At 42.6% G+C, this 17,840-nt stretch overlaps 2 protein-coding genes across 3 annotated transcripts in view; both read left to right on the top strand.

Moving 5' to 3' along the window:
• Window positions 1-5,579: 5,579 nt before the first annotated feature.
• RPS20 (ribosomal protein S20) overlaps window positions 5,580-17,840 on the top strand; it is a 25,433-nt gene continuing 13,172 nt past the window's right edge. The window contains exons 1-2 of one of the 2 annotated variants that reach the window (XM_017727476.1): window positions 5,580-5,586; window positions 8,170-8,174. In XM_017727476.1, the coding sequence (XP_017582965.1) occupies window positions 8,172-8,174 (3 nt within the window). In that variant the 5' untranslated portion in view covers window positions 5,580-5,586; window positions 8,170-8,171. Of the gene's footprint in view, window positions 5,587-8,169; window positions 8,175-16,019; window positions 16,025-17,840 lie in introns of those variants that run through there. The other variant, XM_017727477.1, reaches the window with a different exon arrangement.
• MOS (v-mos Moloney murine sarcoma viral oncogene homolog) lies at window positions 8,181-13,478 on the top strand. Its single transcript, XM_017727474.1, has one exon. The coding sequence runs from the start codon at window positions 8,541-8,543 to the stop codon at window positions 9,543-9,545; it is 1,005 nt and encodes a 334-aa protein (XP_017582963.1). The 5' UTR covers window positions 8,181-8,540; the 3' UTR covers window positions 9,546-13,478.

Below are 17,840 nucleotides of genomic sequence, written 5' to 3'. Positions count from 1 at the left end.
TGAATAACTTATGCCTGGCATTTCAATAGATGATCTTGATCTGCATGTTTGGGATTGCAATAAGTAATTGCAGAGTACATCCAGTTTTGCTGGGTGTAGTTTGCAAAGGTATAATTGTCTTTCTAATTTATGACTGGTAAAATGTCAGTTTTTCAGAAAATCTTAAGGCATAAATATCTGCGTTTCATGATTTCACCAAGGAACAAATGGGATGATGCTACTGTGTCTGTGGCCAGACAGATCTGAACTGAAGGAAGCAATTGAGTTTGCCATCAAATTGCACTTTGAAATGCTGTGAGTCACTGGAAGGTGAGTATGGGGTATCCATAGTGGGACCATTCCTTTGGGAGACATAGGTGAGTGATTCTCCATCATTTCAGATTAATGCAAGTCTATAACATCGATGGTTATAGTTTGCAGGACAAACTTTAAGGGCATGGCATGTGCTAGACACAGGATATGGGTTGTCTCTCTGCAGTATTTCCAGAGGAAACTCAGTTGCTTTGATCCCATAGATGTCCGTGTGCCCGTGGCACTGGTTTCTGAAGAAGCCGGACTCTAATGCTTGGGGAAGAGTTGCCGCGCAGCCAGCTGAGCAGCCTGCACACGACTGCAGAAAGTTACCTCTCTGCTCATTCCACGCAGTTGTTCCCTTGCATAGACTGTTTGCCAGGAAAGTAAAAGACTAGCATTTCACATTTCATTGCTTTTTGGAACATACTTTGTTAACATCTTTAGCACTGTCTGTGTTTCCCTGCTTTTGAGTTCCTCTCTTTTCCAAGTTTTGGCTTTTTAGGTTCCTTGCTGTAACCCAGCTGGAGAGAAATGATTGTTAGAGAGAGTTGTTGGCTTTCACCTTCTCAGCATGCAGACATCTTTGCTTTCTTGTGATCCGTACCCCTTTCCTCTGAGCTGACTTACCACTTCTGTGCCACAGGTTTCTAACTTGTTTGAGAGGGTTGGCGTTGTTATATTGAGAGTCAAAAGCTTAACAGATGCTCTACGATATGAAATACTCTGCAAAACGATTTATAACCACCCACAAACACATACCCCACACACACCCCCTCAAGAGAAAACCACCCATTCATTGTGTTGCTGTCCTAGTTGGTCTCACCCACCATTACTGACTCAATGTGTCCTCCTTCCAAGCAGATACCCTCTCAAAATTCCATCAGTCTCTGCAATAATTGGAATGTGATTGCACAGATGACATCTGCGTTTTATCCAGAGATCTCTTGGTGCATTCTCTCCAGAGTTTCCTTGTTAAATTCAGAGCCACGGCATCTTCCTTCCTCTCTCTCCTGTAACCTCCTCTTTCCAAAACTTGAATAAGAAAGTGCAGAAAATGGTTCTGTAGTATCCTCTCTACCTGGTCTCACTGTCTTCCAGGAGTGGAAGAGGAAGGCTGTTCTAGTTTTCCCCTTCACTCTGCCTTGCTCTTTACACCTTCTTTTCCTTTCCATACAAGCATGCCCTAGGATGAAAAATGTTTTTTGACAGAGAAATCCAGAACTGCAGAGCTACTGCTGGCTAAGAACTGAGCAGCTACATGCTGTTGGCTTCCCTGCTTAGCAAATCAAAACATTGTATTAAATCGGATAGAAATTAAGTTTTCCAAGGTGGCAGCTGCTGTAGTTGGCACAACAAGGATTGGCGATCACGAACCGGCAGCAAGTGGGACAGCAAGATAAACTCTGCTACAAAATTTAGTCTGTACTTAATAGTTTGAGAAGTATATTGGAAGATTAACTGGTGCTTATCAGTGTGAGCTGGGGCCTTTAGCAAATAAACAGCAACACTGTATTTCTGTTTTGAACAACACTGGAGATAATGGTGTTGAAAATGACAGACCTCAGCCCTAGTGTGAAGTTTCAAGTTCCTGCTCATGTGCTAAATCCCAGGTAATTCAGTATGAACTTTCTCTACTCCTAATAAAGGTGTAACAGGTTGCCTGGTATTTTTATTTTTCCATAATTTTATTAATTAATTTATTTATTGTAATGGTCTGCATGTCCTCAAGAAATGAACATTTTCAGAGAAATAAGTATTTGGAAAAAATACAACAATTCTGTTCTTCATTGTCATCACTCAGCCTTGTCTCTTTTGAGGATATTTGTATCAAGATCACGAGCTACAAAGCTAGTTTGCCTCAGAGGAGACTGAAGAGACATCAGCTGTCAGCTGAGCACTCTGAAAAGAGGCATATGGTAATGTCTGCTGTGGCTGAGCTGGAAATAATTTGAATTGATCCCTTGATAGTTTACCCGTGGGGCTGATTCTCACTGTTGGCTGAACTGCCATGTACAAAGAATGGTTTAGTGTCATTTTCATATAAATCAGTTCTCTGTTTGATGTGTGTTAAGTGGTGCAGAGAACCTGAATAGTCAGAGTTTCTAAAAATCAGTATATTGCTTAAACTCTGGTGAATGTATGTGTGCACGTGTATGTATGTATGTATGCATGGGAAAGTAATCTAAACTGGAAAAGTTGATAAATTAGTTTGGGGCTTTTCTTCATTTTGGTTTCCTCCAAAATGTTTAAGTCTAAAGTGAATCATATTGTTTGTTAAGGTATTCCTTAGTTAACACAGCATGTGGTTTCCCAGGCAAGCTGGAAGAGCTTCCTCCAATTACTTGATTAATCTATGAGAGACAGCAGTTTATCTGAAGGGTGCACAGACTCCAGCAAGGAAGGTGTTTGTCAGCTGGCCTTGTGTACTCCTAGATACAATTTCAGCAGAAAAGTTCTATAGGCTGTGCCTCTGAAATTAGGCTCAACTCTGGCTTACTGGCTTTTGTGGTAGATTGTTACACACATGGTCATGGGTAAATCCTTAAAGTTCCCTCACAAGCACTTATACTGCAAATAAAAATAAAATACAGGCTTTGTATGGTTTAGGGGCATGCCATAAGTGAGCAACATCTGAGCTGTAACATAAGACTATCAAATATCAAACATTCATGACAAATAAACACAGACTAAATTCCCAAACTTTCTGAAGTCTACCCTCACCTGAAAATTGTCTCCTTTTATTTTGTCAGTGTTTGGCTCCTTATGCCAATAAAGTATTACACGGTTGCCCCATGGTTTATATGCTGTGTTCAGCTTAGGCTAAATTCAGAAGTATTTTTACAAGAAGTTTCTGGTTACTCACTGAAAGCCTTGCAACAATGTACTTTAACTGTATGGCCCATTTTAATGTCAGGCTTAAAACCCTTTAACTTAAGGCAACCCCTGAGAATTTGCAGTGCCCCACCAGAGTACCCAGGCCATCATTTCAGAGCCACCAAATTTAGCTGATTCTCTTGCCTCTTCCCCTCTGTAACTCTCCAAAGAGGTGGTGTTTGCAGGAAGCTGCCCCATTTGCTATGGCAGGGTATTTAATATACACCACAGAGCTGGGCATGATCTGTGTTAATGGGATTGTGCAAGCTGCTGGGAGAGACTCATGCCTTTGCATCAGTCTAGGCATCAGCATTAAATCCATGTACCTGGAAAAGCAGCAGCCCCCCAGCACTAGACTTAGCACTAACATTACCCCCTGGGTTCTTTGCTGTACGTGATTAGTTTTTCTCATTATGCATTGAAACTCTTTTCTAGTCCTTAAGCTACAGTCTTAAATTCCACCACTATATTTGGTATCTCCCCATGAGCCAGCAAAGTCAGCTTTGCTCCAGGGGCAAGACTGCAAAACCAGTTTTGGACAATTTGGCTGAAAATACTGCATAAGGTACCTGCCATGTGACAGCACCCCACCTGCCGGGATAAGTATCCACCTTTGAATGGCCAGAAAATACTGCTGTGGGTGAGCCTGTATTTTACATTTCATTGTCTTTATCCCTAAGTTTGGATTCTTCTAGCTTGTCACAAGGTGCTCTTTTGAAATGGTGGTATTAATCTACAGCAGCAGGTGTCAGATTGTTTGTTATCCCTAGTCCACCTTGGTCACTGAGACCCCTGTAAGTTAGCTGTGAAACCTCACCTGCCTTCCCAGTGTCTCCAGTTAAAACCTCAGTGTGTTCAGGTAAGGAGAGCCTTTGCTTCATGCTCTTGAACACATGGAGCAACCTTACTGTGAAGGAAAAAAAGCGTCAAACAGCTGTTTGGCAATGTGTGTTTGAAACTTGATCTTATTATTTATAAACTAGGGTTTAACCTTTTAAAATGTTTATTATTATTATGTCTCAGCAGTAAAACAGCATCACAGTTCTTGCAGATGGATTTTTTTCCTTGCATTTGGGTTTACCTTTCACTGCTTTAATGAGAACTTGCTTGTATTTGTGGTTCCGAGGTGTCATTTTTCTCACCAAAACAGCCAAACTCTGAAACATGAACTGGATTCTTTGCTGGCTTGTGCTTGTAGTAAAAAAAAAAAAAAAAGTGCTTGATCAGTGGCCTATCTTCAGAGCAAGCCTCTGTAGGGACTGGCTTCAGACAATGCTATCACTGTGCAATTGATCATATCAGAATTCCTTTCAGGCAACTCTGAATATCTTTTGAGGTCTATGAGGTGTGACTGGAAGCAACGCTTGGACTATGAAATGCTGTGCATGAGGAGAGTGTAGGTTCATCATCAAATCCTAAACTGAGATCAGAGGGACTAACACTAAAAGGAGAAAAAAGAAAACTTTTGATTTCAAACGGAGAAGAAAACCTCTCAGAAGTCACTGAGCCACAGGCTAAGGAACTGTCTTGCTTTGAGTAGGACTGTAATTTAAGTACTGAAGAGCTACATTTGGCTCCTTTAGCAAAGTTACAAAGTAACCTACTAGAAACACAATGCTACCTCTGTATTGTAAGGCAGTTCTTAGAAGCCTCTGGACAGCCAAGCCTTCAAGGGATTGTTACATGGCACAGCCACCAAATGTACAAAGAAATAAAGTAATGATTGAGGGGAAGTATATAACTATACACTCCTAAACTCTCTGAAGTCAGTTCCAAATCCCCAACCCTGTCCTTCTCCTGTTTTAGACAAAACTGGCTATTAACCACCAGAATGATGCACCCTGATGAAAACAAAGCTGGTGTTTGGTATGTGTCCTGTGTTGTGCTGGGTTACATCCATACCAGCCTTTTAAGGCCCTTGGTATCGGGGCTGATTTCTCCTGTCCAATGACCAAACAAACAGCAGTAGTAACTAACAACAGTGGCAAACAAAGAGTTTCTGTATTCCTGATATGCAAGTGAAATATGAATGGGGAAGTGAGCGAGATTCTGTACTCCTTCTCATCCAGAAGCACAGATTAGGTTGGGCAGCTGGTGCAGCATTGGATGCACAGGTATGTTTTACTTGCACAAATACAACACACAAGCTTGGAACAAACCCATTGCTGCTTGCAGTTTATTGTAGCTGTGACATATTGCAGCCCACAGGACACAGACTGTGCTTCCCTCCTGTCATTGTCCCAAGTTCCTATTGCATTCTGTGCTGATGACTTCTGGCTCCTACAGCTTCCTTTTCCCTCATGGAAAAGGCAGTGCAATGGGAACAGTGTGGTTGGAGGCTGCTGAGGGTTGTTCTGGGGAAGGGTGGCCGGGAGGCAAGGGGCAGCTTGTCCCCAGCAGCCCTGCTCTCCTCTGCAGGTGGCTCCCCAGCCTCACCAGGGACCTACCCCAGCCTGCAGTAATGCCAGAGCTAAACAGGGCTGTGAAACTTAGCAAGGATGTCCTACAGTGCTTGTGGCTGCTGGGAAGTCACTGGGCCAAATCACCAATGGATTACAGGAAAATAATATTTATTAAGAGTAAAAGCCTGCTTGAATTTAAATCTGATTTAATCTTGTTCACTTCGAAAGACTCTGGACGTTCTCTTGCTTTGGTCTTCAGCAGTAAGCTTGAGGCAGAACACTAAGTTACATTGAGGCACTTTAGATCCCAAAGAATGCCCCTCTTCCTGTTCAGAAATTTCAGTGTATTCCCCAAGAACAATATAACAATGTCTACCATGGCAAGGCAAAAGAGAAAGGTTTCTGACAGAAAAGGGCAACAAGAAAATTACCTGAAAAGGTAACAAAAGGACAACTGACAGAAGTGGACATGGAGTTTGGAAATAATGATATGGAATGTCTGATATATCCTTTTGAATGAGACTTCAATCAAAGAAATTTGGAAGCAGCTGTAATCCTGTCTGTTTCATGAGCATAGATTTTGCTGCTGTTTATAGCATTCACAAACATCAGATGTGCTGCTGTAGTTGTCAGCTTAACAGGTCCGCTCTCAGTCTCTTCATCCACACATCTTTCTACCTATGCCTCTCCACACCCAGCTTTGCCTTTGAACTTCACTGCCGCCCTAACCTGGTGAAAATGGCTTGGAGAATTCAGAGCAGAAATGTCTTTCTGGTGCTTTTATATGCTGTATGGCACAGAAGCCCACCGAAGAATTGGAGCCCTAAAGAGCTCTTAGAAAACAGGCATAAAATCTTTTTGCTCTCCCATGTAGCTTCTTCCGCTTTCTGCAGCTTTTAATTTCCATCACATCTCACCTGCCTAGAAGACGTTCTCTGCAAATATTGGAAATGAAGACTTCTATGTACAAGCATAAAATTGTAGTGCTGCTCAAGAAAGGAAAGTAAATACCTGCTGTCTCCATTGCTTATTTCACTGCGTATTTAAAACTACACTAAAGACCTTCTGGTCCTCCCCCCACCCCCAGAACATCCCTGTGTAACTGATGGTGAGCCGAAGCAGGGGTAGCAATGGGATATTACTCGGCTGGCTCGTGCTGTACAACGGAGAGGTCACAGGGCGCGGCAGCACCTGGGGGTCCAGGGCCTCTTGCACTGCCAGAGTCCCTTCTGGGAGGGGCCAGGAAGGAGGAGCCTTGTGTTGCCAGGCAGTCCCATCTGCAGGAACTGTCCCACCCACGGCCACTGCGCGGTCTCCTGGCATCCCTTAGCCTTTGCGCCCTCACTTGTTAACAACTCCTCTTAGCACCTATTTATCGAGATCTTCCCCAACATGTCTGTTTCACACTGCCAGGTGAGAACCCAAACTCTCCATTCTCATTCATCTGTGGTCCAAGTTTGCTTCCCTGTGAATTGCTGTGGCAAATTTCTGTTGATAAATCTCAGTTCTGGGGAAGATCTCCATCACTGATTCACTACAGAGTGATGTCTTTGAGACCCTTTGGTCGAGCTGATCTAGAGTTCAAGGAGGGTCAGAAGATGACTTTGGGACATCAGGTTTGTGTGTTAAGGTGAACAACTGAGCGCATCTCGAGATGGAGAACACTCCAGTTCTGTTTGCTCAGGGTCTGGGTACCCTTGAAAACCCCCCCCTCAGCAGCCTGTGCTGCATTTTACTCATCCGGAGAATAAAAAAAAAACAAAAAACAAACCAAACACAAAACAAAACAAAACAAAACAAACCACCAAAAATGAAAACACCGGGAAAACTCCACAGGAACTGTCTGCAGAGCTGGTGCTGCCCAGAGGTAAACTCTGCAGAAAGAGGCACCATCAGTCTGAAGTCCCATGGCAGAATCTGTACTGAAAAATCCGACATCCAGAAGAAGGTTCTGAAGAGTGGGGAGGTGGGAAACAGGGACCAAGCTTTCCAAGATATTTGTCAACACGTATAGAAAGGTACTGGAATATTCAAAAGTCCTTAACTGTATAGGTCCCATAAGGGTGCTCTGCTATCTGGGCAGTACAGCAGGTACCAAACACTATGGCAGTTGGCATGAGCACTGCAAATACGTGAAAGGGTCAAAACTCAATAAAGCCCTTTGAAAAAACACTGAGACCACTAAAACAAAATTATCTTTGTTTGATTTCTTCCAGAACAGCTCTGTAAATTCAGCAATAATTTTTCTAAGAAGGATCCAGAAATAAAATACACACCTGTAGTAACTGCATGGAGTGTGATGGGAAGATGACCAAATACTTATGTGTAATTCTAGTTACTATATCCAAAAGATGATACAGAACAATCACTTGTTTTATGCTGCTGTTAAGGTTGCGGTCCTGCGTGGGCAAAGCCAAGCACCCAAAGCAGTCCCCTGGTCCCAGTCATGTTTAAGTGGTAGCTTCCTACAAACACACTTTTTTTATATTTATGCGTGCCATAGCATCATCAAAGGTCAGTACTCACCACTTCAGCTGCTTCCACTGACAAAGTCTTTGAGCTCTTTAATGCACCTGATGCTGATCATTCCTGCCTGGAGCCATGGTGAAATGCATTCACCAGTCACTGCTTTATTTACTCCTGGGGCATTTTGCTAGAGGCATTCAATGGGCAGAACATATTTTTTTTGAGATTAGAAATGATGTGAAATACTTACGAGTTAATAGTTTTTTAGCTTTAAATCCATTTGCCTTGACTTTCTAGAGGTTTGCTTCAGGGCTGGAGAAGAATGTTTCCAGGTGAACCTGATTTGGTTCTGACAGTTGTGACAGATGCAGTTTATTTGAGGGAGGGAGGGAGAATTGTGAAGGGAGGATAAAAGGCTTTGGAAGGCAGGTTAGAGTCTTTTCTGTCAGGGAAGCTTTCCAGTCTTCTGTCTTAGTAACTGCCTGTTGTTTTTTCCTTCATATTATGCCATCACCTATTCCTCTTAATTGTTTTCTTTCTTTTGAGTATTCCCCCTCTTCGGATTTGCGCCCCTGCAGTAGCCCTTTAGTTATCCCTGGCAAAGACAGCAGAAGCTTTTTGGGGGGAGCTCCTTCAACCAGGACTCGTTGCTTGCCTCCACGCCTGTCTTGGTGCTCCATTGACTGGGAGCAGCTCTGCCTCCTGCAGCCCTTAGGATCTGGGGGCTTTGGCTCTGTCTACAAAGCCACCTACCATGGTGCAACTGTGGCAGTGAAGCAGGTGAAGAAGAGCAGCAAAAACCGGCTGGCATCACGGCAGAGCTTCTGGGCTGAGCTGAATGTGGCCCAGCTCCAGCACGATAATGTGGTACGTGTGGTGGCTGCCAGCACGTGTGCCCCAGCCAGCGAGAACAGCCTGGGCACCATAATCATGGAGTATGTGGGTAACATCACCCTGCACCATGTAATTTATGGCACTAGGGATGCATGGAGACAGGAGGAGGATGATGAAGGAGGATGTGGAAGGAAGGCCTTGAGCATGGAAGAGACTGTGTGCTATTCTTGTGACATCATGACAGGCTTAGCCTTTCTGCACTCCCAGGACATTGTGCACTTGGACCTGAAGCCTGCAAATGTTTTCATCACTGAGCAGGGAGTGTGCAAGATTGGAGACTTTGGGTGCTCCCAGAAACTGGAGAAGGGCTTGTCCCAGAGCCCCCATGTTTGCCAGCAAGGGGGCACATACACCCACCGTGCCCCTGAGCTCCTCAAGGGGGAGAGGGTCACTGACAAAGCAGACATCTACTCGTTTGCCATCACCCTGTGGCAGATTGTCAGGGGGGACCAGCCGTACCTGGGAGAGCGGCAGCACGTGCTCTATGCCGTGGTCGCCTACAACTTGCGCCCTTCGCTGGCTGCCGAGGTGTTCCACGAGTCCCCAGCGGGCCGGACGCTCCTGAGTGCAGACCAGCTGCTTCCCAGCCTCAGGGCCCTCAAGCAGAGCCTCTAGGAAAACTCAGGACTCTTTATATTTCTTTTGTCGACTTTTCTTTCCCTCCACCCTTCCTCTGAGCATAATTAATTTAGCCCCTGTGTGAGCTAAAGGCTTTGTTGCTGTTTTCTATGCTTAAAAAAAAAACCCCAAACCCAAACTGTTTTGATATAAGAAAATTAAAAGTAGTGATTTAATGAAACTGGGGTTTTACCCTGGAAGGGGATAGAGGCAAAGATCAAGATGTTGGCAGACATGACTTTTTCTGGTTGATGTGTTGTGTGCTGCCTTGCTGACTGGGAAATGTGATGTGCAGAATAGCTGTTGGTTGTACATAAGTGAAGTACAAATGAAGGTTCTGCTTTTGGATGGTTCTTTATATGTAATAGCTTTTGGTATTTTCAAAATGTCAGATATGAGTTGTTCTTTGTATCAGCTAGGGTAGTGCATTTGAGCTTTTCCTCTTCATTTACCAAGGAATGAGTATGTATCACAATCAATGAATGCAGAAAAATAAATACAGAGTGTCAGTGTTCTATTTAACCTGTTCCTAGATGTACTTAATTTCAGTAAGTATGCTGCTTCTGATATGGAAAATGCGAACTACTCACATACTCCTTGAAATAAAGAACCTTTTTGTCAGTCTAAGGCTACTAAGAGTAAGAAGATGCATTAACAACCTGTCCTTTTTATAAGACTTCCCTGCTACCAGGTGTGTTAATAGCAACTTGCTAGTTGGAACATTGTAAATTCTGAAATATTGTAAGAACATTTTGTGAAGAATAGAGTTTTAAAAAAGGAGGGAAAAGAATGGTAAAGGGAGGATTATTTGTGCTTCATAATGCACAGGTCAGGATTGGACAAGATACTGGAAGTACTGAAAAGGAACTTTGCTTACAGCAGTAATAATGTTCCTCTGCTGGTGCCCAAAGCATACACTATTGAACTGTCCTCTGCACTGCTTATGTCTTGTCTACTGTCTTTTCTAATCTGGTTGTAGTGTGTCTGGGAAAGGAAGTGCTGTAGGCAATGCTAAAGACAAAAAGCTCTGATCCCTGATTTATCAGAACTGGTAATTGTACATCTGAGCCCTTATCTGGAGCTGCCTGCTGTAGCTGATATTGCCATTCTGCTCAAAGCCTCTGCTTCTTTTTAAGACAGGAGAAAGAGTGATGTTTCAGTCAAATTGTTTTTCTTCTTTACCCTTCCTCCCCCTTGCTTCCATTCTGGAAAAAAAAATCCCGAAGGAATTGAGCCAGTTTCCTGATTTCTGACACACATCTGTTGCTAGCCCCGTGAAATCCTGGAAATGAGCAACTATGTGAATTTGAGATGATTCTGTAGGTCTTTATGGTATTTGGGTTGGTAATTGAAATTAATGGTTTATAAAGGATATCTAAGCTTAACTATTTCTTGGTCTTCTGTCTGCCTTAAGTGGAAATATAAAAGGCTGGCTGGAATAAAAAAACTTAAAGTAAATTCTGGAAAATATTTCCTGTGTTTCTCTGTCAAAATAATTATGCTATAGAACCAGAACTTTTTGTGTGTGTGAGAGTGTGTTGCATAACTTAATAAAGAAGTTGTTTTATAGAAGTTATCATAGTAAGTCAGTTACCTTTTGAAATGATTAGCTGAGGGCATGTAAGATAAAATTATAGATAAAGCCATTGACATGCCTCACCTTAACTTCAAGCCTTAAATAAAAATGTTTGTGGTTTTCAAAAGAATAAAAAATGGAATTAATTTTCATTACTAGCTCCTAAATGCTGATGTGTTGCATTTATTTTGCCAGTCTAGGAAGCTTGTTGCTTATACTGCTAGAAACCTGTGATTTTTTGCTTAACGATACTTTAGCATCAACAAGTGCTACTTGAGTCTCTGTGAAAAATCAAGCACTCTTCAAATTCTCTGTTGTACTTGACAGAAGGATACTGAATGGCCCAGATCTGCTCTTGAAGTATAATCAGCTCTGCAGATGTTTCTGTCAGTTTTATGGGGTTCTCTTTTGATAGTGTGAGAGAGAACTCTGCACAGCACTCAAGGTGTAGGCACACCATACTCTGCTGCCATAATGATGGTCTCTATTTTTTAATCAACTTCTAAGGTTTGTTTTGTTTTGTTTTTCGATTTCTAATGAGCTCTAACTTAACACTAATCAAGAAATATCTCAAGCCTAACAGTTTAGAATCCTTGGTTCTATGTGAGGATGATAATTTTGTCTGTTTGCCTCACTATACACTAATATACCTTGAGTTTCGTTCTGCCAATTTGTAGTTGGCCCTTGCAATTAAATAACTCCGCTGTCAGCAAATTTGTTTATCTTCTGGCTCCCCGTCTTGCACTTCACTTGTGGATGTGCTGGGCAGCAGAGGATCCCCTGAAACACCAGTGGGCATTTTCTCCTGCTGAGAAAATGGACAGTTTTAGCCCCTGTGCCTAGCTTTTGACTTACCCAGCCCCATGTTTTCTCTCCTAAATGTGGCTGCTCACCACCTTTCAAAAGTTTGCAGTGAAGGATTTTTCAAATACCTTTGGAAACCCTAAGGGAACATATCAATCAGTGCCTTATCTACATGCTGTCAGTGTTCCTAAAGAATTCCAACACAATTGTGTTGGAAGTGCAATTCTTCCAACCAAAGCAATATTGGCTCTTTCTAAACAAATCATGTCTATGTGTCTGTTATTTCCTTTACTGTAGAATCTGCTGATGTATCTTGTACAGCTGACAATCATGTAATTAGGAAATTTATTTTTTAAAGACTTCCCTGGGATACAATCCCGGAGAGAAGAAGGGCCAAGGACACCTGGTTGATTTTCAAGGATTGCCTTCTCCAAGCTCAAGATTGATCCATCCCCATGAGCAGGAAATCAGGTAAAGGTGACAGGATGCCTCCAAGGATAAGCAAGGAGCTCCTGATTACACACAAACATAAATAATAAATATGCAGGAGTTGAGAGACCAGTGTGGGGTTTGGAGCAAGGAAGATTTACTGTTGGTAAGGAATGATCAGGTTAGGGAACATTGAAGCAAATAAGATGTACAGAATTTCGTAGGACCTGAAGGGGTGCATTCACAAATGCTGACAGAGCTTGCCAATGTCATTGCCAGGTAACTTTTGGCTATCTCTGGAAGGTCATGGTGCTCAGGAGAGAATTCTGAGGTCTGAAAGAAAACAAATCTAACTCCTGTTTGCAAGATGGCCAAGAAGGAGGATCTGGAAAACTTAAAGCCAGTCAACCTCATCTAAATCCCGGGAAAATTGGTGGAACAAATAACTCTGGAAATCATTGCCAAATATGTGAAGAAAAAAGGTGATTAGGAGTAGTCATCAGGGATTTATGAAGAGGAAATCATGCTTGACCAGCTTAGTAGCCTTTTGCAGTGAGATTACTGGCTGCTGGAGGGCAGTGGTGGTTGCTGACCTTAGGGAGGTTTTTAGCACTGTTTCCCATTACATCGTCATAGAGAAACTGATGAAGTACTGGCTAAATAGTGGAAACTGAAAATTAGCTGAGCCACCGGGCTCAAAGGGTTGTGATCAGTGACATGAAGTCCAGTGGGAGACCACTCATTAGTGTTGTACCCCAGAGATCGACACTGGGCCCAGGGCAGGCTAACATCTCTGTTAAAGGCTTGGGTGATGGGATGGAGCACCCTCTGCAAGTGTGCAGGTGATACAGAATTGGGTGGAGCAGTGGATATCTTGGGTGGTTGTGCTGGTGTTCAGAGAGAGTTACCAAGAGAAATCTGCTGCTGCCCCGCAGTGAGGGAACGGCAGGGTCGGGCCCGTGGCGGTGGATAACCCCTGCGCCAGCCCGCACTCGGGGCCAAGCGCTTGGGAAGCAGCTCTGCAGGAGGGACCTGGAGCTGCGGGCAGACACCGAGTGGAACATGAGCACGCAATGCACCCTTGCGGCAAAGGAGGCCAACAGCATCTGGGGTGCGCTGCAAAGACTGCTGCCAGGCCCGCAGGGGGGGGAGCGCCGGGGTCGGGCCCGTGGCGGTGGATAACCCCTGCGCCAGCCCGCACTCGGGGCCAAGCGCTTGGGAAGCAGCTCTGCAGGAGGGACCTGGAGCTGCGGGCAGACACCGAGTGGAACATGAGCACGCAATGCACCCTTGCGGCAAAGGAGGCCAACAGCATCTGGGGTGCGCTGCAAAGACTGCTGCCAGCTCTGCCAGAGCGCCGCTAGCTGAGGTTATTCCCCGGTGCTCACTCAGCCCGGGTGAGACACAGCTGGGGCTCTGTGGTCGGCTCAGGACTCTGCCGGAACAAGAAAGTCATGGATGTACTGGACCAGGAGTGCGGCAAAGGGCCATTAAGTTGATCACAGGATTGGAATCTCTGCGTGTGAGGAGAGGATGAGAGATGGAACTGTTCAGCCTGGAAAAAGAAGACTCAGGAGGATCTTACCAGTTTGTAGAAATACTGATGGGAGGCAGTAAATATGGAGCCAGTCTCTTCTCAGTGTTGCTCGGTGACAGGACAAGATGTAATGGACACAAACAGAAAGACAGGAAATCCCATTTAAGTGCAAGAGAAAACATTTTTATTGTGATGATGGTCAAAACTGGAGCAGGTTGTTCAGAAGGGTTAGGAAGCCTTCATCCTTGGAGATACTCAGAACCCAACTGGACATGGTACTGAACAAGCTGCTCTAGTTGACCCTGCTCTGAAGAGGGAGTTGGACTAGACAGCCTCCAGAGGTCACTTCTAACCATGGAAGTTCTGCAATTATAATAACTTTCATCGATGCTTGAATTTCAGACAACTCCTGAGTTCTACAAAAATCCTTCTAGCTTGAGCCTATTTTGTGTTTCCTTCAGGGACAACGTACATGCAAGGATCACCCTGATTCTTTGCAATGGCTTTGTTGTCTTGGGGGGGAAACAGGTTAAAATGTTTAGGTGGGGTAGTCTTGATTTTGGTTTTGGGTTTTTTTTGTTTATTTTGTTTTGTTTTTCTTTTAAAAACCTGACACCAATAGATCTTCCAGAGAGTCTTGACAGATTTCTTGTTCTTGATATTCGGAAAATGAAGAATTATGGAGTTTATGTTAGTTCCTTGAAGTTTCTTTTTCCTGTCTTTCTGTGTAATCCACCAGCCTTTTATCCTTTCTGTTTTCATCATCTGGACCCAGCTTCAGGTTTTTAAAAGATTCCTTCCTTCTTCTAAAGCTGGAATGAGCTAATGAGTGCAGCTGCACATTGCTCTTAACTTTGTCATACTTGCATACCTCCGAATAAAGTGTTAGTAGAAGGCACCTGATGCCAGTAGAGCAGTTGCAGACAATTGTGTCATAGCTCTAAGGGGATTCTGTTCATCCAAATTTTTCCCTTTCTATAAACTGGTTTTGTCCTTTATCTCTCCTTCCCCACACATATGTACGCAGCACAGTTCCAGATGGTTAGCAAGATGTGGTTATAAGTTATAAACCTTAAGGGCTAGTCATATCTAGTTTATTTATTCTCTTTGTTTCTGGAACTGATTGCCAGTAGCTTGATCAGCCTAAACAGAAGATCTATTGCAGTATTGCACAGATTCAGATGATGCAGCATCAGTGCCAGTCTGGGAATGGTGCTATAGGAATGTCTTTGCTGGCCAGGTATGCTCTGTTCAAGGCATGGGTTATCTGATGCTAACAACATCAAGTAAGAGTGTACCTCCTCAAATAAGAGTCACCACACATCTTAACTATGGTCTGAGGAAGGAACTAAGCCTCATTTCTCCCAGCTGGTAAATGTAAAGGTCAGATCTCTCGTGTCTTACTATGAACCGAGTTCCACAGCTTGATATAATTATTTTCCTTGGAAACTCAACTATTCTGGTGTTTAGCTTTGTTTGTTTGTTTGTTTTTGATAGCAGCAACCTAAGTGCTGTTTCTGGGACCCTGGGATGCCATGTCACTGCAGCCAGTTTCTCAATGCGAGCTGCTTTTTGTTTTATGTTCTCTGTCCCTAAATAGCACAAGCTGCCTTTCAAACTTCCAGCTCTGTAGCACTGAGAGCTAGCTATTCAAAACTGGGGGGGTTAGCTCCTGCCTCACAGCAGCCTGTGGTAACCACAGCCTGCATGGAAACTTCAGCTCTTTCTCATTAATCTCCCACTACCTAACTACCAAACCTGCTTGCATTTACTAATTTTGGAAAGTACATATAAAGAAGATACTGTAAAGTGCTTGCATTCTCATGAGTAGTAATCAACAGCAGTAGCCCTGGACATATTAACCATAGCAGAATGTTGTATTTTGTGCTTTCTTGGTTATATGGAGAGTATTGTCCACTAAGGGAAAGCATGAATTAAAAGTTCTAATTCTGGCCTTTTTGTCTTTTATTTGATAATGAACGGCATTCACCATCCCAACATCCCCTGACACATGTCCTCTTCTTCCTCAAATGGGCACATGTGTAAAACTTGACAGCATGCACTTAAGAGATTTTATATCATTTTAATTGAATCCCCAGGTAAGAGCCAATACTAATTAGTGCCGGAATGGTCTTAGGTAAAAATGATTTTTTTTTCATGCCTTACAATGAAAAGCAACTTCTGCATGCTATCCTGAGTTCTGTAAAGTGCAACAATTATTTTAGCAGTCAAGTGATTACAAGAAAGACAAGAAAAGATGGCTATAAGCATGGGAACTATGCAATTGTAATAAACAGCTTCTAGGAAGAATAAGAAGGAAAAGGAAAAGCATAGAAGTTTATAATTCTGTATTAATCTTCCCTTACTGTAGCTATTACTGAGGGTTTAGTGTCTTTGGATCCCAAGTAGAAATATCAAAAGACATTTCATAGTAAGTTTTAAAAGAAGTTAGCACAAGCTACAATTCTGATGCTGTGCTCTTTATCTGGCTTGTTCTGTTGTTTGCTCCTTTTTTTTTTTTTTTTTTTTTTTTTTTGTATTATGCTTTATCTCAACCCAGAAGGAAAGTGGTAACATCACTATTTTCAAACAATATAAATACTATATAACTTGGAAGTGGGCACATCCTCAGTTCAGAAGGTATGATGGGAAGTATGAAAACATAAATCTGAAGATGTATGGGTTGCTTCTGTATTCTGTTGTAAGATATACCACAGCAAAGAAAACAAACAAAAACTGTTTTACACAATATATCACAAATATTTGTAAATTCAATGGGACTTAAATGGATGCTTACTATTCGACTTGTGTTTCCATTTTTGCAGTGTTAGCATCTGTGTTCATAAATCCATCTGCTAGAACAAAGATGAAAATTGGGATAGGAAATGAATGGTTATTTTTTAACTTAACTGTACTTGGAATATTTTACTTTTACTTTGTTCTAGCTATTTATCTGCTGCAAATACCTTCATGCAGCACTCAAAGAACGTCTTTCTATGCTTCAGTTAAGCCAGCTGCCAAATATTTGTCTGCCTGTCAAATGAAAATCCTTAAAACCAGTTAAAGAAGGCAAATGGAACAAAAAAAAAGTCTACTGGCATCTATCCCAGTCTGCCAATAGCTAAGGATGCCACGGGACAATTTGATGGTAGAGGCACCACCATCCACCCCTGGACTTCTACGAGCTGAGTTCTGCTGTTGACCCAGCCTGAAGTTCAATAGCTCAAGTGTTCAGCAGAGCAGGGAGGTGATTGCATTTGCCTTTGCAGGGCACCTGGGATAATAGGGTAATTCATAACTTAATAAATATTCTACTGCACATGTGCCAGGCTACAAAGAGCAAAGTAGGCTGCAAATTGGAAATGTAAATGCGCAGTTCTTTTTAAGTCACTCCCCAAAAAGGGCAGAAGAAAAATCAGTTTTATTTTCCAGCCATGTATTTTTCTTGACCACTTGAGAATGGTGAAAGGGTTTTGATTCAGACCTGGGACAAATGAAGCTGGTCCCAGAGACAAGTACAGAAAGTTGCACCTGAACAGAGATTGTAAGAAAGCTGAATGTGATAAGGGAACAGATAGGCTGGGGAGGCTAGATTTCTTTAAATAGTAGTTAATAGTATACATTACATAATACAGTAAGTTTAGAGAGATACCATACACCTTTTCCACATTCTTGTTTTTCTCTAATCCAACAGTTCCAATAAAATTCTTTACAGATAACACAAAAGCAACATGCAAAGCTTTTGAAGGAATGTATCACTGCACTAACATGCCAATAGATGAATGTCACACTGATTTTTCTTTGTCAAGAAAGTGACAGAACTCCAGACCTCCCTTAAAGTTGTCAATCTTTGTACAGCTTTTGGGAGTGAAATAATTGCTATTAAATGTTTTCTGATTGAAAGGGGGAAAATAGATATTCTTAAAGTTTAATAAATCATTCCTGC

The sequence above is a fragment of the Corvus brachyrhynchos genome, unplaced genomic scaffold (assembly GCF_000691975.1).
Source record: "Corvus brachyrhynchos isolate BGI_N302 unplaced genomic scaffold, ASM69197v1 scaffold60, whole genome shotgun sequence".
NCBI classification, from domain to species: domain Eukaryota; kingdom Metazoa; phylum Chordata; class Aves; order Passeriformes; family Corvidae; genus Corvus; species Corvus brachyrhynchos.
Note: the sequence above shows the minus strand (reverse complement) of the source record. Positions and strands in the feature narration are given on the sequence as shown.